Source organism: Lethenteron reissneri, chromosome 14 (genome assembly GCF_015708825.2).
Source record: "Lethenteron reissneri isolate LAM-NWPU_2019-01 chromosome 14, ASM1570882v1, whole genome shotgun sequence".
Taxonomy (NCBI): Eukaryota; Metazoa; Chordata; class Hyperoartia; order Petromyzontiformes; family Petromyzontidae; genus Lethenteron; species Lethenteron reissneri.
In genome coordinates, this window is record NC_083792.1 from 885644 (window position 1) to 904829 (window position 19186).

A 19186-nucleotide genomic window follows, 5' to 3' on the forward strand; every position below is an offset into this window, starting at 1 on the left:
ACCATGGCACTCTGGTTGACCCGAGAGGACACATGACCGGTTAAGTATACAAAGGGGCCTCATGTGGGGGCTAGGGGTGGTCACGTGGTCTGGGTCCAGATCCTGCTCGAGGATTCTGGAAGGTGGTCCTGGCCAAGGGCAGAGCCAACCACGCCGCAGAGAATATAAGCCGGGTCCCCCAGAGGGACTGGCATTGTTGTTCATCCTGAAGAAACCTTTGTCTACGTTCTACGGTCTACCAAGTCTCCAACACGTAGATCTGGACCCGAGCTGTGGTCTGGTCCATAGTAGCTAGTTACGTTGTAATTAGTGTAGTTAGCCTGGTGGTCACCATCTTAGGTTGTTATTCTGTTAAGGGGCAGTTACCCCGTGTGTTGGTGTTAAATAAATGTGTTGCCTCCAAGAGTACGTCTGCGACTTAGTTGAACTCACTACAGTTGTCCTATGGATGGACTCGCGCCCTGCCATAGGAATGAGGAATGTCCACCACTGGGCTCAGGACTGCAGACAGGAGAAACGAGCACCTGCACGTCGGAACACTCAATTGAGCAGGAAATCACCGTAACCTGACGCGACTTTAAACACAGGTGAGACATTTTCAACGGGATAGCAACCCCGCGTCATTACCACAATGCAATCGGAGCAAGTCCAGCAGCCCGACGTGGGCAAGCACAGACCGCTATTGCACCGCGTGCCCTGCCACGGACGCGCGGGGGGGGGGGGGAGGAGGTGTCAGGGCGCGAGTTGCAGGGACACTGACTCGTCGGACGTCTGCGAGTACGGCTGCGTGCACTTGTCCCGCTGCAGGCAGCGCATGGAGCCCGGCGTGTTGAAGCAGCTCTGCGAGTCCGTGCAGCCGTGCACTCCTAAGTCGCACTCGTCGATGTCTGCGCAAGCGCCAGCGGAGGAGGAGGAGGAAGTGGAGCGTTAGCGCGGGAAGGAGGCGGTGGTGTTCCACGCAATTTCAGCGTCATAAAGTTAACACTTTGTCGTTTTAAGAATTAATTTACAATGCTTTGTTTTCTCGTAACCGCTCAGGGGGCTCTGTGGTGGAGCGAGCGGCTCGCAAATCGGGAAGGTTGCAAGTTCAACTCCATCATCCCCCCAGGCGTCGATAAAATCAGCAGCAATTTCTGAGTAAGAGACTCGCCCCCACCATAGGAATGTGGAATGTATATCACTGGCTCAGGCCTGTAAATGGGCACCGCCTCAATGCTCCTTTGAGCAGAAATTCTCCTGAAATCTTACCAAATATTTTTCTTTAAAGAAGACCAATCCCCAAAAATAATGATATGTTTATGTTTTAGAAATATTTTCAGTCAGTGTTATCCAAATATATATCGTTGTCTGTGTGAATGACAAAACACATGCTTTGTTTGGAATTATTCAGGGCAATATACAGAACACTAAAATAATCGATTTTTGTCTGATAAGATACCTTAGTATCAGACGACTGTCAACACGACAAATCAAAAAATGTTTTACAATTACAGCCCCCTTTTAGGCAGGGGCTGTCTCAGAGCACTTCACACGGGATGGGCGACTTGCACTATTCGAATCTCATCTCAAACATGTGGCAGCCGTCCCTTTGCAGCACGTGATAACTCAGCACCTGGTTTGCAAGCGAGCATCGGTCTGCCAACAGAGGGGGCGATGTTTGCTGGTTTGTGTAATTCCAACTGAGTATTTTTTCTTCAAATGAGGCAAATTTGGACCGCGATGCTGGCACGCATTGGCCAACTCTGTCCGCATGCCAGGGAATCGTCGCTAGCATCCACTGTGGAGCAAAGCGACACGCATTTCATGAAAACTATACCCGACAAGAGCCCAGCAAATTAAATCGATGCGAAGTGAAAAAAATGGTGATACCGAGTAATATGGGAGGGATTTTACGACAAAAGACGTGGCCAGATCACGACCGTGGCCTAACCTGAGAAGAATCAGTTATGAATGGCGATCACATTGATTGGTACTTCGCCAAAAGTGGACAAGGCGAGTAGTGATGCGGTTACCTGTACAGCGGCCCTCGCTAGCTTCGTAACCCTCCGGGCATTGGCACTCGTAGCTCCCGGGGATGTTTTGGCACGAGAAGCGACAAACGGGCACAGGTGCACTGCATTCATCGATGTCTGCAACATGAAGATAACGGATCCCCACTTAGCAGACCGTCAGGGGGCAAGTTCTGTTAGCGAGCAGCAACCTATTGAGGCCAGCACGGAACATGAGTGAATGCCGTGGCAAATATCATGCCCGGCCACCTTTGTCTTCCCCAGTGCTAGATGTTTACACACTGCACCAGGTACTCATTTCAGGCTGAGTCGACCTAGGGGAAGGCCCAGGACTGGTTCAGATAATCATCACTGGTGTTGGCCTGAAGCGGGAATCGAACTCGGGTTGCCGGGTTCGTAGCGCAGCACGCTAACCATAGCACTACCGACCCCCATACGAAACGAAACTTAGAATTTTACCAGGTAAGCTCCACTGAGCTATGAAGCTCTTTTTCAGAAGCGACCTGGCCACAAATGATAGCTCAATAAAGTGGGTTATCACATGGAAATTTCTAGCAGCCAAATACTCTAAACGCGTGTTTATAAATGTGGAGGGAAAAAACGGAGGACCCAGAGAAAAACCCACGCAACCACGGGGGGAGTGACACGCAAACTCTAAATATACAGGCGTTGGGGTCGTGATCAAACCCACAACCTCCTGCATATCAGGCGAGTTAGTTAACATCTCACCACACACGTACTTGCACACAAGAGAGGGCATTTGGCAGTGGTGGCCAGCAATTTGTCTGGCCACATTGGTTTCCCCAACACCCGTGTTCACACGACACCAACTTATTCTGAGATGAATGTATAGGTTGTAGACACCATTTGCTAAGAATGCACACTTTACAAAAGTATTCACTCTCATTGTACTGCTAATTAGGCCCAGTGGTATGTGAGTACACCCCTTTCACTTTGCATTTAAATATGTAATGAGTCTACCAGACGAAGATTTAGACGACACAACTCTTCTTTATTTTCTGCACGAGCTCACGCCGCGTGCGACCACTCCGAAACCCACCAGGAAGCTCCCCCGATCGCCCCGCCTCGTTCGGTGACGTCACCACTCTCTCCCTCGGCGTTCCCTCTCTCACGCCCTGCCTTCTCTTTACTTTCCTTTGTGATGTCATCTTTAACAGTAACCTGGGTTCCCGTGGGTATTTCTACCCCCAGATCACGTAAGTATTAGCACTACAAATGTATTGCAAAACAGCTATTATCTTACCAATTGGTTCATCATCATCATTAACTGCAGTCAATCCACTGCTGAATGAAGGCCTCCCGAAGCCGCTGCCAGCTCTCATGATCCTGCGATGTAATAATCTACCAAGAGCCTACACAAGAACTGATTTCATTGCTCCATCTCTGCAGGTCACGTGATCTCTGATGAGTTCCATTCCTTGGCCGACATTGCATCACTATTGGTGACCATTAGCTGTCATCGCTGCTTGCGGCGTATTCTGTCCAACCCCACTTACAGTTTGAATGATGCCATTAACCTGCATATGTTCTCTAACATATGCAGTGACTTTGCACCGGACCCTACAGCCCAGTCAGGTGGCTCAGCGGTAGAGGGACCGGCTTGCGATCAGAATTTGCGAGTTTACATCCCGGTTGGCGGGTGACTTGGCCCATCGTCCTGTGTGGGGTCAATAAAACGAGCACCACTTTGTAGAGTGTGGAGTTACCAGCAGTGGCTCGGGGCTGTGAACGGGAGATGCCCCCCCACCCCGCAGCACCCCCCCACCCCCACCCTGTTTCAACGCTCATCTGAGCAGCAGGAGATTGCATGGCGCGGACTCACCTCGGCACGTGCGTCCGTCCCTCTCGAGCAGGTAGCCGCGCTCGCAGCGGCACAGGAAGGAGCCAGGAGTGTTGAGGCATCGCTGGGCGCAAGGGCTGCTCTCTGTACACTCGTCTACATCTGTGGAAAACACAAAGCAAGGGATGGTAGTGGACGAGACGAAGAATCCCCCTACCCCCCCCGCCCCGTGTGGACTTGACAGGCCTTTTGGGCACACAAAGACAAAAGATTCCCCCGTTTAGCCTCTAACAGATTGTTGGGGCAAGTGTTGTTAGCAAGCACCTCTGAAGGCTGCGCACGAGGGGGTGAGCGGCCAACATCACGCCTGGCCGCCTTTATCTCCCCAGTGGCGATGTTTACACACTGCAGAGGATGCTCATTTGAGGCTGAGTCGACCTAGGGGAGGCCCATGGCCGATTAACAGGTAATCGTCAACTGGTGTTGGCCATGAGCGGGAAGCGAACCCAGGTGGCTGGGTTCATAGCGCAGTGAAGCACTAACCATTACACTACTGCTCCCCCATCCACAAACTCACATACGCGTGGAAGAAGTGTAAATACGGGTCGTTTGTTTTACACAGATACCGAGCACAGGCTCAATGGACGAAAACATGAATCAGCCAGCAGCAAACAGCACCAACAACGTTGTAAAAGGTACAGAGTGAAGACGCCTACTTGAATTGAGCAAGGATATTATCAGAGCTTGCGAAAAGAGAAGATGGAAATTAAATTCCCAAGAGAAGCGGCATATACTCACCATCTCCGGATTCATCTTATATTGACACTGACACAATTTTCTGGAATGTATTTTGTTTTGTTTGCATCATTCTCCGGTTGTGCCGCTTGCGGTGTGCTCTACATTTGTATGTTTAATTAAACAAAAAATTGCTTTGGAAGAAGAGGAGCAGTTGGAGGGAAGATGCCGAAAGAGAAGTGTTGTGGCCTGCAGTGTGGTGGTTGAACACAGCGGCTGTAGACCAAGTCCTCAACATGGGCAGGAGGATCAAAGAGTGAAGTTCACGATAACAGCGACCATGGTAATAGTAGCGAAGGAAGAGTGATAAGGAGGCGACTGACCGCCGACGAGCGAGTGATTGGAGTGATATTCTTGGTTCTTTTGGTAAAGTCACGTAAATATATTTTTTTATTACAATTTAAAATAATAAAAGCAAAAAACCCACGACGTTTCGATCGCAACACAAGCGGTCTTCATCAGGCAGAGATAAAAGAGGGGGCAAGCCTCCAAATGTAGCTGCTTATAAGGGTTCCAAAGTGAGTGGGCGGCAGAAAGAGCTGTGCAAACAGACGTTGAATTTTTTTTATATTTACTTGACTTTACCGAAAGAACCAATAATATGAATTCCTGCAGTCACGAAAGTTAAGTCAAAATTTGACTGGAGTGAATCAGTGAGTGCTGGATCATCAATCACCCTGCCTGCTTCTTCAATTATGTCTGGTGCAGTGAGGTAGGGTGCTGCACCCCAGGCCAGTGCCGGATTAAGCTAGTGCGGGGCCTGTAGCATTTGTTATTAAGGGGCCCTAAACAAAACAACCACATAAATATTAAAACACAGATTTTTTTACTTGCATAGTAAAGTAATTGTATTTTTTCATTTGCTATACAGCCAGCTAATACGACAAATCGCTAACCTTAAATACCCAGTCGTTCATAAAAGTTGAAGGCGGTATAGTACTATGGTTATAACGCAAGTGCAGAATCACTGAACCGGAATTGATAGCTTGAAAGCATTTAGCACGGGGCCCTTGAAAGTGCGGGGCCCGTAGCACATGTAGCACACTTTTGCTATAAGTGTAATGCGAGCAAGGATTGAGGGGGGGCGGAGTCTGAGTCACGTGGGGAGTGGGTGGAGTTAGGGTCACGTGGGGGAGAGGATTTAGGGAGAGAACCGGAAGGGGAAGGGGGAGTTGAGACGGAGTGAAATACGAGGAGGCCACGCTGGGCAAGACGGAGAGAGTGGTGCGGTCGCCACGTGGTGGGAGACGTCGACACCGACAGCCATCGGTGTCAGACGAAGAGAGCTAACGGGGCAGCTGTGAAAGGGGCAGCAGTGACGCTAGATAGCGGGGCAGCGGTGTGGCTGCAAGGATTGCCTGACGGGGCAGCAGGGAGACTGCATATTGGAGCAGCAGGGAGACTGCACAACGGAGCAGCCGAGGGCTGTGGAGAGGTCGTCGAGCGGGACGCGGGCCTGAGCGAGACGCCGTGGTACGGAGATTCTACGAACCCAATAAAGGACAACGGAGATCGACATCTGAGAGAGAGTCCTTTATTACACAAGGATAATCCGGCACTGCCCCAGGTATGGCAGCAGGATTCCTACTTCGGCCGTGTGTGTGTGCTTTGGATAATTCGGTAAAAGCTCGATGGAACGTGGCTCCATTACACTGTGGACTGGGATAGACTGTGCCTAAAGTCATGTCCCCCTGAAAACATCGACAATGTTAACATCACGTTAGTCGGGGAGCTGTGATGATCGAGGCTGCACGCGCCGAGGCTCTGCAGTGACGAATCCTCCACGTGCACACACGTGCATCCACGTGCAGACACCATACCTGTCAACCCCTTATCAGTGCCCTACCTTATTACAGACCAATTCAGACCTTATTGGTCACCCCGTGCCCTTATAAATCTTAACGTTCATCCTGCAAAGTCCCATCACAAGGGAGAAACACAAACCAATAGACGACAAAAATTATGTTTATAAACATAAACTGTTTGATGTGTAGTGACTGCGAATGTCACTGTGTGCCAGGCTTGCGAGGCAACGGCAGATAATATGTTGTCATTATGTGCAGCCCGGTTACTGGGCATAGTACCAGCCATAGCGGGGCTTGGGTGAGCGCTAGTTAGCGCAGAAACATCACGTACAGTGTGCAGTGGAGGCTCCCGGTGAGGGAGCGAGAGTGTCAGCCAGCCAGGGTTACGTTGGGGTATGATACGCTGGTTGACCTGCCGACACGTGACCGGATGATATTGAAGGGGGACCACCGGCGGACGGGGGCCGCTGGGTGGTCACGTGGTATAGAGGAGCTTTCGGGAGCCTTCTGTGGAAGGAGCTCGAGAGATCTAGAAGGTGGGCGGGGTGAGGGACGGAGCCAGCCCCAGCCCACGCCGATATAACGGGGCCCCGTGAGGGGCTCGGGGTTCTTCGGGTTGTTGGTGAGTGAAGATACACGTCGGGTTGAAGAAGCCTCTAGCCACACGGTCCGGGACCCAGCTCGTGGTCCGGGCCGGGATAGCGGGACCGTGTCCAGTTCTGCCGTAGCGTGGTTAGACGGGCATTCAACACCCAAGTGTAGGTTACGTTATGTTGTGTTGAGTTGATGTAATAAATAGTGTTGCTCCCAAGACAACGTCATCGACTCAGTTGGACTCACTACACATGCATTACTTTTGGTAATTGGTGTCAATGATGCTACTTATGCTCCTGTTTGTGATCTTGAATGCTGATGCTGCTGCTTGCTTGAAATGTGGATGCACACACTCATGTTGTAAATTTACAACAATACTCTCTTGACTGTCCCACGACTTTTTGTATTTGGCCGTATGATATTGTTTTATTTATTAATAAAAAATGATAAATTAATGTTCCTGTAAAATAAGAATCTTGGGGTGAGTGCTGGAGACACAGGGTGAGTGCTGGGTTGAGTGGAGGGATCTCTGTGTCTGATTATCCTCTCTCTCTGGTTACAGTGCAGGCCCTCGTGGACTGCGGAGTGTCAAGGTCTGCTCAAGCATCACGCCTGCCAGGGCGTCATGCTTCGCTTTGTGAGTCTCGGTGGGGGTAGGGGTGGCGTGGTGGTAGCGTTAGTGGGGTGGTGGTAGGGTTCATGGAGTGGGGGTTTGGTTGGCCTGTGGGGTTAGGTTTTCAAAATATTTATCCCGGAGAAATCCGATGAGCTCTTTTTCGTAGGCGTCCCAGTTTAAAGTCAATCCCTCAATATTTACCGGTTGCTCGACGCAGTGGGAAAAAAATCACTAGAATCGATGCACATGCAGGGATAGAATAGAGGCGTAGGCGCTGAGAAGAAGGAGAGGAGATCTTGTGAATAGGAACAGATGGGAATGAGGATTCTCCGCTGTTGACTTTTACACCAAAAAGTAGCGCAATTTCGGGGAGGGAGTGATCCCAGAGACCTGCAGCTTCACTCACACCGAGTGTCTCGTCCAGCATTACATCTACGTGCTCACACAGAGATTCGTGCGCACAGAGGAAGCTGGCGTGACTAGGCGTACATGGGCGTACGGCCAGGTGAGCGCTTGCATCAGCAGCCAGGAGCGTCTGTGCGCGTGTGGATCTCCTGTAGGTCGAGTCAGCCTCGAATGAGTATCTGGTGGGGGTAATTAAACATCGCCACTGGGGAGACAAAGGCGGCTGGGCGTGATGTTGCCCACCCCCTCGTGTGCTGTGCCGGCCTTGGTAGGTGCTCGCTAACAGCACTGGGCCCAACAGTCTGTCCAAGCTATACGGGGGATCTTTGTCTTTGTGTGGGTTAAGTTGTAGATAGGGCACTGGCTTCTTGCATGTCTACAATATGTTAAACTTGTATTTTATGTCGTCCAAGTGTTTGGGTATTCATGTATCGGCGGTTTTGGCCATGCTGACATGCTGATATTGGCAAATACAATGGAAGGATGTTAACCAAGTTATGTTCATATTGTCTGCTTAACCATCGTGTTATTAATATTCTCCACAACGACGCGAATGACTAACCAAGTTATACATGGAGGAGATTTGGTGATGAGTGCCCACTTTTAGAAGCTGTTCAGACCCTGCTGCTTAACCTGGAGCCTGCAGCACGTGCAGGGGGTACATTTTCTTGGTTCTTTCGGTAAAGTCACGTAGAATGGAAATAATAAAATGATAAAAATAAAACATAATAAAATAATTCTCACGACGTTTCGGCCACAACGCAAGCAGCCGTCCTCAGGTGAAGAATAGGTCTGTCGAGAAGACAGCGTCTGAATGAAACAACCCCAGGCTTGGAGCGTCTATTTAAGCTGGGTTGGAGGGGGAAGAGCGCCTTGACAAAAAAATTGCATATCAAGAGGAATTTAGCATATTTATGGGAAATGCAGATATGGGATTAGTAGTACTTGTGAAATGCGTAGGAGGTGGGCGGGGGGTTTAAAGTCATATTATGCCCGTGCATTATGCAGGATTAGCAGCATCAAAGGGAGGGGGATAGGGGTTACATTAATAAAGGGAAGGAATGTTAATAGTGTAATGTGAGGTTTTATCCGGGTCGTTGACGGATTACAACTCGTCACGACGATTGGCTCTGCCGGTCCTGGTTCATAGCCAATGGGGGGAAGCCTAGGGGCGTGGCCCTGACGTAATGGAAAGGTGACAGCTGGTTGTAGAGAATTGGTTCTGCTGGCTTTAGCCACAGCCAATGGGGAGACGAGTCAGGGGCGTGGTCCCGGGAGCCTCTGGAATATTCCATAGAGGCTAACCAGGATTGGTGGAAACGTACCACGTGACCCGGGTATTAAATAGGGGTGGAAACGGACGACACGTGGTCAGAACGGGAACGAACAGAGGAAGGGGGCCACGCCGGAGCGGGGCTCCGGGTTGCCACGTGGCAGTGTGTCTCTCTCTCTATCTGTCCCTCTCACGCTGCCTGTCAGCAGCGTGAAGGAAAGCTGTAATACAAGTTGAATAAAAGACGGATTCCAGAAGTCGCCTCAACGAGCTTTATTACAATAGTATGTAGCTGCAGTAACTAAACCACCACGTAAACAACTAAAGTATAAACTACATAGTATCATCAGTATACTAAATATACTCTCCAATAAGCTGAGCTACTAACAGTAAGTAATATAATATGCTTCCAGCTAAACTTTATTCTCTAACATCACACGGGTCTACCCCGTACTATATACTGCCATAGACAAACCCAACATTAAATTATATACTGTATTACTGTACACCACCCTATACATCTGGGGTCGGGGACCTTTTTGACTGGGAGAGCCATAAAAGCCAAATATATCTAAATATATTTAATTGAGAGCCATATAGTATTTTTAACGTATAATAAATTAAATATGTCTTACTTTTAATGCGACTTCTGGTGCTGCATGGTTTTGCTGATGGCCTTGTAGTCTGGTTCATACGTGGTGAGGTTGAGCTTCATGCAGGCGTTGAGGCTTCCATCAGTTAAACGTGAGCGTAGGTTGGTCTTAATGTTCCTCATATGCGAGGATGATTGCTCACATGCATATGTAGAGCCAAACATGGTCAATACGGCAATACTCACACGCTGCATTGTGTGGTATGTCACAGGAAGCTCGTTCCAAGTTTTAAAAATCAGCTGGTCTTCAGGTTGAAGATTTTTTATTTCTGTCCACTTGTGTTCCCTCGCCAGCTCTGCTCGCTGTCGCGCAAGACTTTCCAACTCTCGATTAAGTGACTTGAACTTACTCATCCACATGTCTGATGCCTTCAGGTCAGCAACTTCCAGCTCAAAGTCTCCGATAGAGACCCCGGGGATGCATGTCAGGTCGACTTTGTCCACTGCACACTCATGTGGATGAGTGATGAACTTGAAAAGACCAGTGCGAGCACGAAATTCTACAAAACGTGCTTTGAATGACTGCAGGAGATTGGATGTAAAGCCAGCTAGCTGCTGGAGATCCAGATGTTGAGTGGAGTCACTTGCTAAGCATGCATCTCTAAATTGTCGCAGTCTTTCAAAGTGCAGAAGGCGACCTGTTTCAAAGTCCCTGAGAAAGACTTCCAGCTTGCTTTCAAATGCAAACACTGCTTGTTGAAGGGATGAGATTGTATTTCCAATACCTTGCATTTTCACATTGAGCTGGTTCAGATGGCCAGTTATGTCCACGAGATAGTGAAACTGCAGGAGCCAGTCAGTGTTGTCTAGTTCAGGATGCTTGACGCCTTTCATTTAAAAAAAAGTCAGGATTTCACTCAGGCAAGTGTGGTGCCACAACGACGGGGCCGCTCTGCCGAGCCAGGGAGCCGCCCGGCTTCCACCACTGCACTGCCCCCCATCACCCCCCCCCCCACATAAGCACGCACCCGCACCCACGTAGGGCCTTGTGGTCGGGTCACCTACCCTGAGTTTTCACCCGAGGGCCCCCTCGGGGGGTTACCCCACGGTTTCTCAGGGCCAGGGAATTGGACAGGACCCTTCCCAGGCTAAGTAACACTGCGGCGCCGTGGGCGAATTTGAGATCGCACGACCACGGCGAGCTCAGAGAGCCCCGCAGTTAGAAACACAAACACGGGTCAGCAAGGCAGATAGCTAGGATCAGGACCCGGGGCTGCTGCTTAGCCAAAAGGTCAAAGGCCGGCGGGATCGCAAAAGGGCGGGAAATCCTAGGCTCAGGATTGGTCGAGAGACCAAGGCGGTCGGGACGGGGGCGCCTAGCCTTTGATGTGGATAGTTTAAAAGAAAACGCAGGGGCAGAAGGGAACTCTCTTCTTCTGGAGTAGTGACACGGGGTCAACGACGAGGGAGTCATCGGGCGAGCCGCAGGATCGTCTGCAGGACGACCTGAGCGCCGCAAGGTCACCCAGGACTACAGACGGTATCGTATTACGCGCCTTACAACACCTCAGAGCGGAGAGTAGGATCCGTAGGAGAAGGTTAGTTCGGGGTAAGGACGAGTAGGAAAGCGGTGTAACAGAGAGCGCAGCATAGAATAGGGCTGCACGCCACTAGAGAGTGGGTTGGAAGCGCCTTGCTGGCTCGTACACACACACGGGTGGCTCGGTGAGTTAACAAGGGTTAATAAAATCTCGAGCGTAGTAACAAAACCGTGTTGTTGGGTGTTTTTGAACGTGGTATTAGCGTGCACTGCATTCGCGGGTGTGTGGTCGTTGTATGCGTAAAGGCCGTGGTCTCTGTACGATGGTGCGGGTACGGAGGTGTGTGTGTTAACGCCCGGGGAGAGCACTTTTGTGTGTTGGCGTGCCTACGCAGCCGTGTGAGAGGAGAATCGTCCTTGCACGATACTTGTGTTGACGTGCACGCGCGAGTGCGGGAGGGGACGAGTCGTCGTGTCGGCGTGCACCCCGCTCGCGTGTGCGAAACCGCGGTGCGCAGTGAAGCTGTTAGCTTTGTGCGAGCTTGCGTGTGCTCGAGCGCGTAATCGGCTGCGCATTGTTGTACGGTTTATCTCGCGCGCACGGCGGTGGCAACTTGAGTCATTGTGTCGGCGCGTGCCCCGCTTGCGTGTGCTCGTGTGATCCCGTGTTATAAGTGTGAACGCGTGTGGTACGGTGTATGCGTAAGCTCTCGTCGTGCGAAATCGGCGTACCCCAGGTGCGCGATCGTAACGTGAGCGGCCAGCGCGGCGCAGAGCGGCGCAAGAGTGAGTGCCGTGCAGAGCTGTGTGTGTGGGAGTGCGCATACGTTCGTTACGTGTCGGATACGGATGCGCATTGGTAACGTGCCGCACAGGGCTATACTGCGAGCACGGCGTTTGATTGATGATGATGTGCGCACGTATGCTCGCAGCGTGGGAGCGCGGCGCGAGGCTGTAATAGTAGGGGTGTCGCGTTCGAATGCCGGCGAAACCGTAGCGGGTAATAGGGAGGTGGGGTAACGTAAACGAATAGGGGGATGCAGGCGGGAGGGACCCCGGGGGCCAACGGCCCCCACAAATTGGTGTCGGAAGCGGTACGGACCCCCGCGTTACCTCACGCTAAAATAAGACTAATATTTACCGGCCGGGGGGCCCCTTCGTGGAAGGCATTCGCCCGCAATCTCTTAGGGGCCAAGGAAATTAATGGATGGACGGACGCGCAGGCAGTACGTCAACTTAATATGAATCTTGATGGGCGGGCAGCCGATTTTGTAGAAGCGTTACCCGCGAGCGCACAGACACAGCTAGAGGAGCTGATGCGCCGACTCGATCAGCGTTTTGGCACGCGTGACGAGGAGGAAGCAAAATCGGCCTTAGAGGCGCGCCGTCGCCAACCTGGCGAAGATCTACGTGATTACGCCGAGGATGTGCGCGAGTTAACAAAGATCGCACGCCCGGGGTACGCAACTGATGTTATTGAGGAACTGGCCGCCGAGAAAATCCAGCGGTACCTGTCTCGCACGGCGTGGTGGCAGCCAGACATGAGCTGCCCACGTCTTCCCTTTAACACCCTTGTCGAGCGCGCACGTAAGTGTGAAAGAATTCACAGCGAACGCGCGCAGCTCCGGGGGCTGGGACGAGAGCGCGCCATTGCGAGCCTGCTCTCGGAAGACGAGGAGGAGGAACAGGAGCTCGCGAGGATGGTAAGGGGCCGGGAAAGAGAGCCTCCAGTGTCCCGCGAGACAACCCCGGGATGGGTTGCCGGTATACAAACGGGTATAAAGGATGTCTCCGGCCAGGTAACCCAGATAGACAACAAGGTAAACCAAGTAGGTGAGAGGGTAACCCAGGTACGCGAGGAAACGAATAAAAATATGACCCAACTGCAATCCTCCGTTGAGACCATCCGATCCGAGATGGGGGAACTAGACTCCACGGTAGGAGGGCTAACTGGAAGGATAGCGCGACTAGAAGCAGAGTATGAGCAGCAGCGCACTGGGGGAGGAGGGAGTGGGCAGAGAGCCCACTACGGAGCCGCCACCCCTCCCCGGGCGTGTTATGTGTGCGATCGGCGAGGGCATCTCAGGAGGGACTGTCCTCAGGTCGCCCGAGCTAGACAAGAGCTAAGGTCAGCGGTTGATGGAGTTGGTGATGCGGGGCTTGCAGTGGGAACAGTGCCTGATTTACTTGGACGATGTGATAGTGTTCAGTAGATCTTTGTCTGAGCATTGGTCCAGGCTTCGAGAGGTGTTCCAGCGACTGCGAGCGGCTCATCTCAAGCTCAAGCCACGTAAGTGTTACATCGCACAACGCGAGGTGGGGTACCTCGGGCATCGCGTCAGCGAGGCAGGCGTGCACACCGATCCGGAGAAGGTACGCGCCATAGTGGAGTGGCCACGGCCAAGGAATCTGACGGAGATCAGATCATTTTTGGGGCTCGCCACCTATTATCGTCGATTTGTAAAGGGATTCAGCGAGATTGCACGCCCTCTCACCCAACTCACCTCACCTAAGCACCCCTACCAGTGGACGGGGACCTGCCAGATGGCCTTCACCACTCTCAAAGATCACCTCACCCACGCCCCCACCCTCGCTTTCCCCGATTTTACCACCGATTTTATTTTGGACACCGACGCCTGCAGCAGCGGGCTGGGCGCGGTGTTGTCACAGGTACAGGATGGGACGGAACGAGTCATCGCGTACGCCAGCCGGACCTTGAGTGGGGCCGAGCTGAACTATTGCGTGACACGCCAAGAGTTGTACGCCGTGATTTTCGCATGCAAACAGTTCCGGCCGTATTTGTACGGCAGGAGATGTCGCGTACGCACTGACCATTATGCTCTGCAGTTTCTTCTTACATTCAAGGAGCCGCGGGGGCAGATGGCCCGGTGGTTGGCGCAGTTGCAGGAGTACAACCTGCAAATCGAGTATCGGGCTGGCCGGACGCATGCAAACGCGGACGCCTTGTCGAGGCGACCCACGGTGTACGCCGAGACGAGGGCGGAGGAGGCCTGCCCGTGTTTCACGGGGGGACTGCTGCCGGCAGGCAACGGACCCCCGAGAGACCGCGGCCACTGACCCCCCCCAGCGAGAGAGAGTGCAGTGTGCGCCACAGAGATCCTCACAGGTGGCACTGAGGATCCCGTCGACCGCCCGGCAAGCGCGGGACCCGCGGCTCGGGACCCGATCGGACGGATCCAGGAGGACGTCGGCTGCGCCTTCCCGGGCCTAAACGACGAGCAGCTGAGACAGACCCAGCAGCGAGATCCGGATCTGGCGGCAGTGGAGGCGGCACTGCGGGAGGAAAAGAGCACCCTACCAGGACCCTGGAGCGGTTTGTATGCCCGGTTGTGTGTAGAAAACGGGGTGGTGAGGGAACTGGCCGACGCTGGGCAGCCGGGGTGCATCTGCGTTCCCGCCCATGTGCGACCCCAACTACTACGACTGGTACACGACCACCCGCTCGGGGGCCATGATGGGGAACGGCGCACCCGGGAGACTCTGCGCCGCCAGTATCTCTGGCCTAAATTGGCGCAAGATGTGGCCGCCTGGGTGCAGGGCTGCCGGGCCTGTCAGCAGTGTGGGCAAAAGCCGGCGAGGTACCAGGTACCCCTGAGGCCGTTCCGAGTCAGTCGGACGAATCAGTTGGTCGGAATCGACCTGCAGGGGCCCTTTCCACGATCCCACCGGGGCAACCGATATATTCTCGTAGCGGTGGAGTACTTCACCCGCTACCCCGTGGCGGTGGCTATCCCGGATAAAACAGCCCTCGTAGTGGCCCGGGCCTTCGTGGAAAACTACGTACTTAAGTGCGGGATCCCCGAACGAGTCATTACCGACCAGGGTAGTGAATTCGAGGCCGAACTATTTCAGGCGCTGTGCCGAGAGTTCGGGATCCAGAAGGACCGAACCACGGCGTATCACCCCCAGGCGAACGGGATGGTAGAGAGGATGAACCAGACTCTGGCCGGGAAGCTTAAACGCATGGCGGCCGCGAATCAACAGGACTGGGACGAACACCTTCCCTATGCCCTGTTCGCCTACACCACCGCCGTTCACACCTCTACAGGACAGACCCCGTTCCTAATGATGTTTGGTCGCGAGTCTCGCCTGCCCGCAGATCTGCTGTTCGGTGTCCCTCCGCCGCAACGGGAGGAAGGGAGCCACCCCGTGGAGCACTTGCTGGAGACCCTGCGAGGGGCCAGGGGCCGAGCCTACCCGCACGGAGAGGCCGCGCACCAGCGGCAAGCGCAGGGCGCCCGACCCCGTATGGAGCCCCCCTTCTACACTGCGGGCTCCGAGGTGTGGCTGTACACTCCCCGCGTCGGTGCCGGACAGGTGGGGAAGCTGACCACCTACTGGCGAGGACCCTGGATTGTGAGACGGCAGATCTCACCATGGACGGTGCTGATTCAGGGAGGAGAGAGGGGCCGGGAGATGGTGGTCAACATCCGCCGACTGAAGCCGTGGCGAGCAGCCCCCGAGGGGGGGAGCCCTGCCGTCCAAGTACCCCGAAACCCCGGGGTCCCCCCACCCCCCGTGCCCGGGGGCCTCGCGCAGTATATGGGCCCCACGGAGCCCCGGGCTCCGAGGGGCCCCGGGCGGGGCCGGGGGCGACGAGGACGGCGACCCTTAAACCCCACCGCCTCTGAGTTTGTTCCCCAGCCCGCAGGTGCCAGAGGCCGAGGGGAGCCGTTGGAATGGAGGAGGAGACCACCACCGGAGCCCCAGGAGATGGAGCCGCCACCCCCGAGGCCAGCCACAAGGGCCGGGTGAATCCCGCGGACCCCGCGGCGATACCTCGTGGGGGCAACCCAGGCGAGGTGCTCCAGTCAACCCGGGACGGGGACTGGCACCCCGGGGGGCTATGTGGTGCCACAATCGACGGGGCCGCTCTGCCGAGCCAGGGAGCCGCCCGGCTTCCACCACTGCACTGCCCCCCATCACTCCCCCCACATAAGCACGCACCCGCACCCACGTAGGGCCTTGTGGTCGGGTCACCTACCCTGAGTTTTCACCCGAGGGCCCCCTCGGGGGGTTACCCCACGGTTTCTCAGGGCCAGGGAATTGGACAGGACCCTTCCCAGGCTAAGTAACACTGCGGCGCCGTGGGCGAATTTGAGATCGCACGACCACGGCGAGCTCAGAGAGCCCCGCAGTTAGAAACACAAACACGGGTCAGCAAGGCAGATAGCTAGGATCAGGACCCGGGGCTGCTGCTTAGCCAAAAGGTCAAAGGCCGGCGGGATCGCAAAAGGGCGGGAAATCCTAGGCTCAGGATTGGTCGAGAGACCAAGGCGGTCGGGACGGGGGCGCCTAGCCTTTGATGTGGATAGTTTAAAAGAAAACGCAGGGGCAGAAGGGAACTCTCTTCTTCTGGAGTAGTGACACGGGGTCAACGACGAGGGAGTCATCGGGCGAGCCGCAGGATCGTCTGCAGGACGACCTGAGCGCCGCAAGGTCACCCAGGACTACAGACGGTATCGTATTACGCGCCTTACAACACCTCAGAGCGGAGAGTAGGATCCGTAGGAGAAGGTTAGTTCGGGGTAAGGACGAGTAGGAAAGCGGTGTAACAGAGAGCGCAGCATAGAATAGGGCTGCACGCCACTAGAGAGTGGGTTGGAAGCGCCTTGCTGGCTCGTACACACACACGGGTGGCTCGGTGAGTTAACAAGGGTTAATAAAATCTCGAGCAGTAGTAACAAAACCGTGTTGTTGGGTGTTTTTGAACGTGGTATTAGCGTGCACTGCATTCGCGGGTGTGTGGTCGTTGTATGCGTAAAGGCCGTGGTCTCTGTACGATGGTGCGGGTACGGAGGTGTGTGTGTTAACGCCCGGGGAGAGCACTTTTGTGTGTTGGCGTGCCTACGCAGCCGTGTGAGAGGAGAATCGTCCTTGCACGATACTTGTGTTGACGTGCACGCGCGAGTGCGGGAGGGGACGAGTCGTCGTGTCGGCGTGCACCCCGCTCGCGTGTGCGAAACCGCGGTGCGCAGTGAAGCTGTTAGCTTTGTGCGAGCTTGCGTGTGCTCGAGCGCGTAATCGGCTGCGCATTGTTGTACGGTTTATCTCGCGCGCACGGCGGTGGAAACTTGAGTCGTTGTGTCGGCGCGTGCCCCGCTTGCGTGTGCTCGTGTGATCCCGTGTTATAAGTGTGAACGCGTGTGGTACGGTGTATGCGTAAGCTCTCGTCGTGCGAAATCGGCGTACCCCAGGTGCGCGATCGTAACGTGAGCGGCCAGCGCGGCGCAGAGCGGCGCAAGAGTGAGTGCCGTGCAGAGCTGTGTGTGTGGGAGTGCGCATACGTTCGTTACGTGTCGGATACGGATGCGCATTGGTAACGTGCCGCACAGGGCTATACTGCGAGCACGGCGTTTGATTGATGATGTGCGCACGTATGCTCGCAGCGTGGGAGCGCGGCGCGAGGCTGTAATAGTAGGGGTGTCGCGTTCGAATGCCGCCGAAACCGTAGCGGGTAATAGGGAGGTGGGGTAACGTAAACGAATAGGGGGATGCAGGCGGGAGGGACCCCGGGGGCCAACGGCCCCCACACAAGCTGCAAAACGGCTGAGCACTTTCCCCCTTGACAACCAATGCACGTTGCTGTGTAAAAGTAGACCGGGATAATGATTCCCAACTTCTTCTAACAGAGCTTTAAACTGGCGATCATTTAAAGCTCGGGCAACAATAAAGTTGACCACTCGAATGACCAGCGACATCACCTCACCAAGCTCCTGGCCACACGTCTGAGCGCAAAGCGCCTCCTGGTGCAGGATGCAATGAAAACTTAGGATGGCTCTCTTTTCATGTTCACGGAGAAGCGCTATAAATCCATCAGTACAGATAGAAATAAGTTTATCCATCGGTAGTTTTTTTTTATCCATCGGTATTTTTTTTTTCTTTAGCAAACTCCATGAAAGACGTGAATAAATACTCTCCTCTTGTTGTCCCTTTCATTGGCAAAACAGCCAAGCTTTCCTCATGCAGTGTGTCACCTGCAGCATACCTGGTAATTATACTGAACTGAGATAGATGGCTAACGTCTGTTGACTCATCTAACGCGAGAGAAAAGTATGTCCCGGCGTTTATGTCCTTAATTTGTGTTTCCTCGACTTGATTTGCCATCATGATGCTACGATCGTGAACAGTTCTTGCTGACAGAGGCATGGCTTTTATTCGTTTGATATCTTGTCTTTATTTGGGAAGTCATCAAACAGTTCATTGGCCACATCAAGCATGAATGTTTTGGCATACTCGCCATCCGTGAATGGCTTTCCATTCCTTACTATTGCCAAAGCACCCGCAAAGCTAGTGGAATTCCCGTCACCTTGCTTGGTCCACACACGTAGTTGCTGCTGACTCGTCTGCACTCTCTGCTGTAGCTCTTCACATGCCTTTTTCCTGCTGTCCCCCGCTGGATATTTCGATGCAAATGAAGCATGGTGCGTATCGAAGTGCCGCTTTATATTTGACCGTTTCATCAATGCAATTTTATCATTGCATATTAGACATACCGCAGATCCTGCTCTCTCCACGAATGCAAATTCCTCTGTCCACGCAGCCTGGAATGCACGGTAATCATCGTCTTTTTTTCTTTTCGCCATCTTTTCAGTTACAAGGGTTGAAGCGGATAAACTAGTTGGCTATCTGATCAAATGGATTTCTTCACCTTTACAATGACCCGTGACATGCTCGCGAGCCATTGGTTCCAGACCCGACCCACGGGTCACGGGATCCGTGACCCGTGAAATTT

The 19186-nt window shown here is 53.5% G+C and overlaps 1 protein-coding gene across 1 annotated transcript in view; it reads right to left on the reverse strand.

Annotated features, from left to right (window-relative positions):
• The window catches only part of LOC133342214 (EGF-containing fibulin-like extracellular matrix protein 2), a 37986-nt gene that overhangs the window by 4405 nt on the left and 14395 nt on the right, over nucleotides 1-19186 (reverse strand). Inside the window, exons 6-8 of the mRNA XM_061551214.1 lie at nucleotides 3853-3972; nucleotides 2013-2129; nucleotides 761-887 (exon numbers count right to left, since the gene is read on the reverse strand). Of these exons, the coding sequence (XP_061407198.1) occupies nucleotides 761-887; nucleotides 2013-2129; nucleotides 3853-3972 (364 nt within the window). The remainder of the gene's footprint in view (nucleotides 1-760; nucleotides 888-2012; nucleotides 2130-3852; nucleotides 3973-19186) is intronic.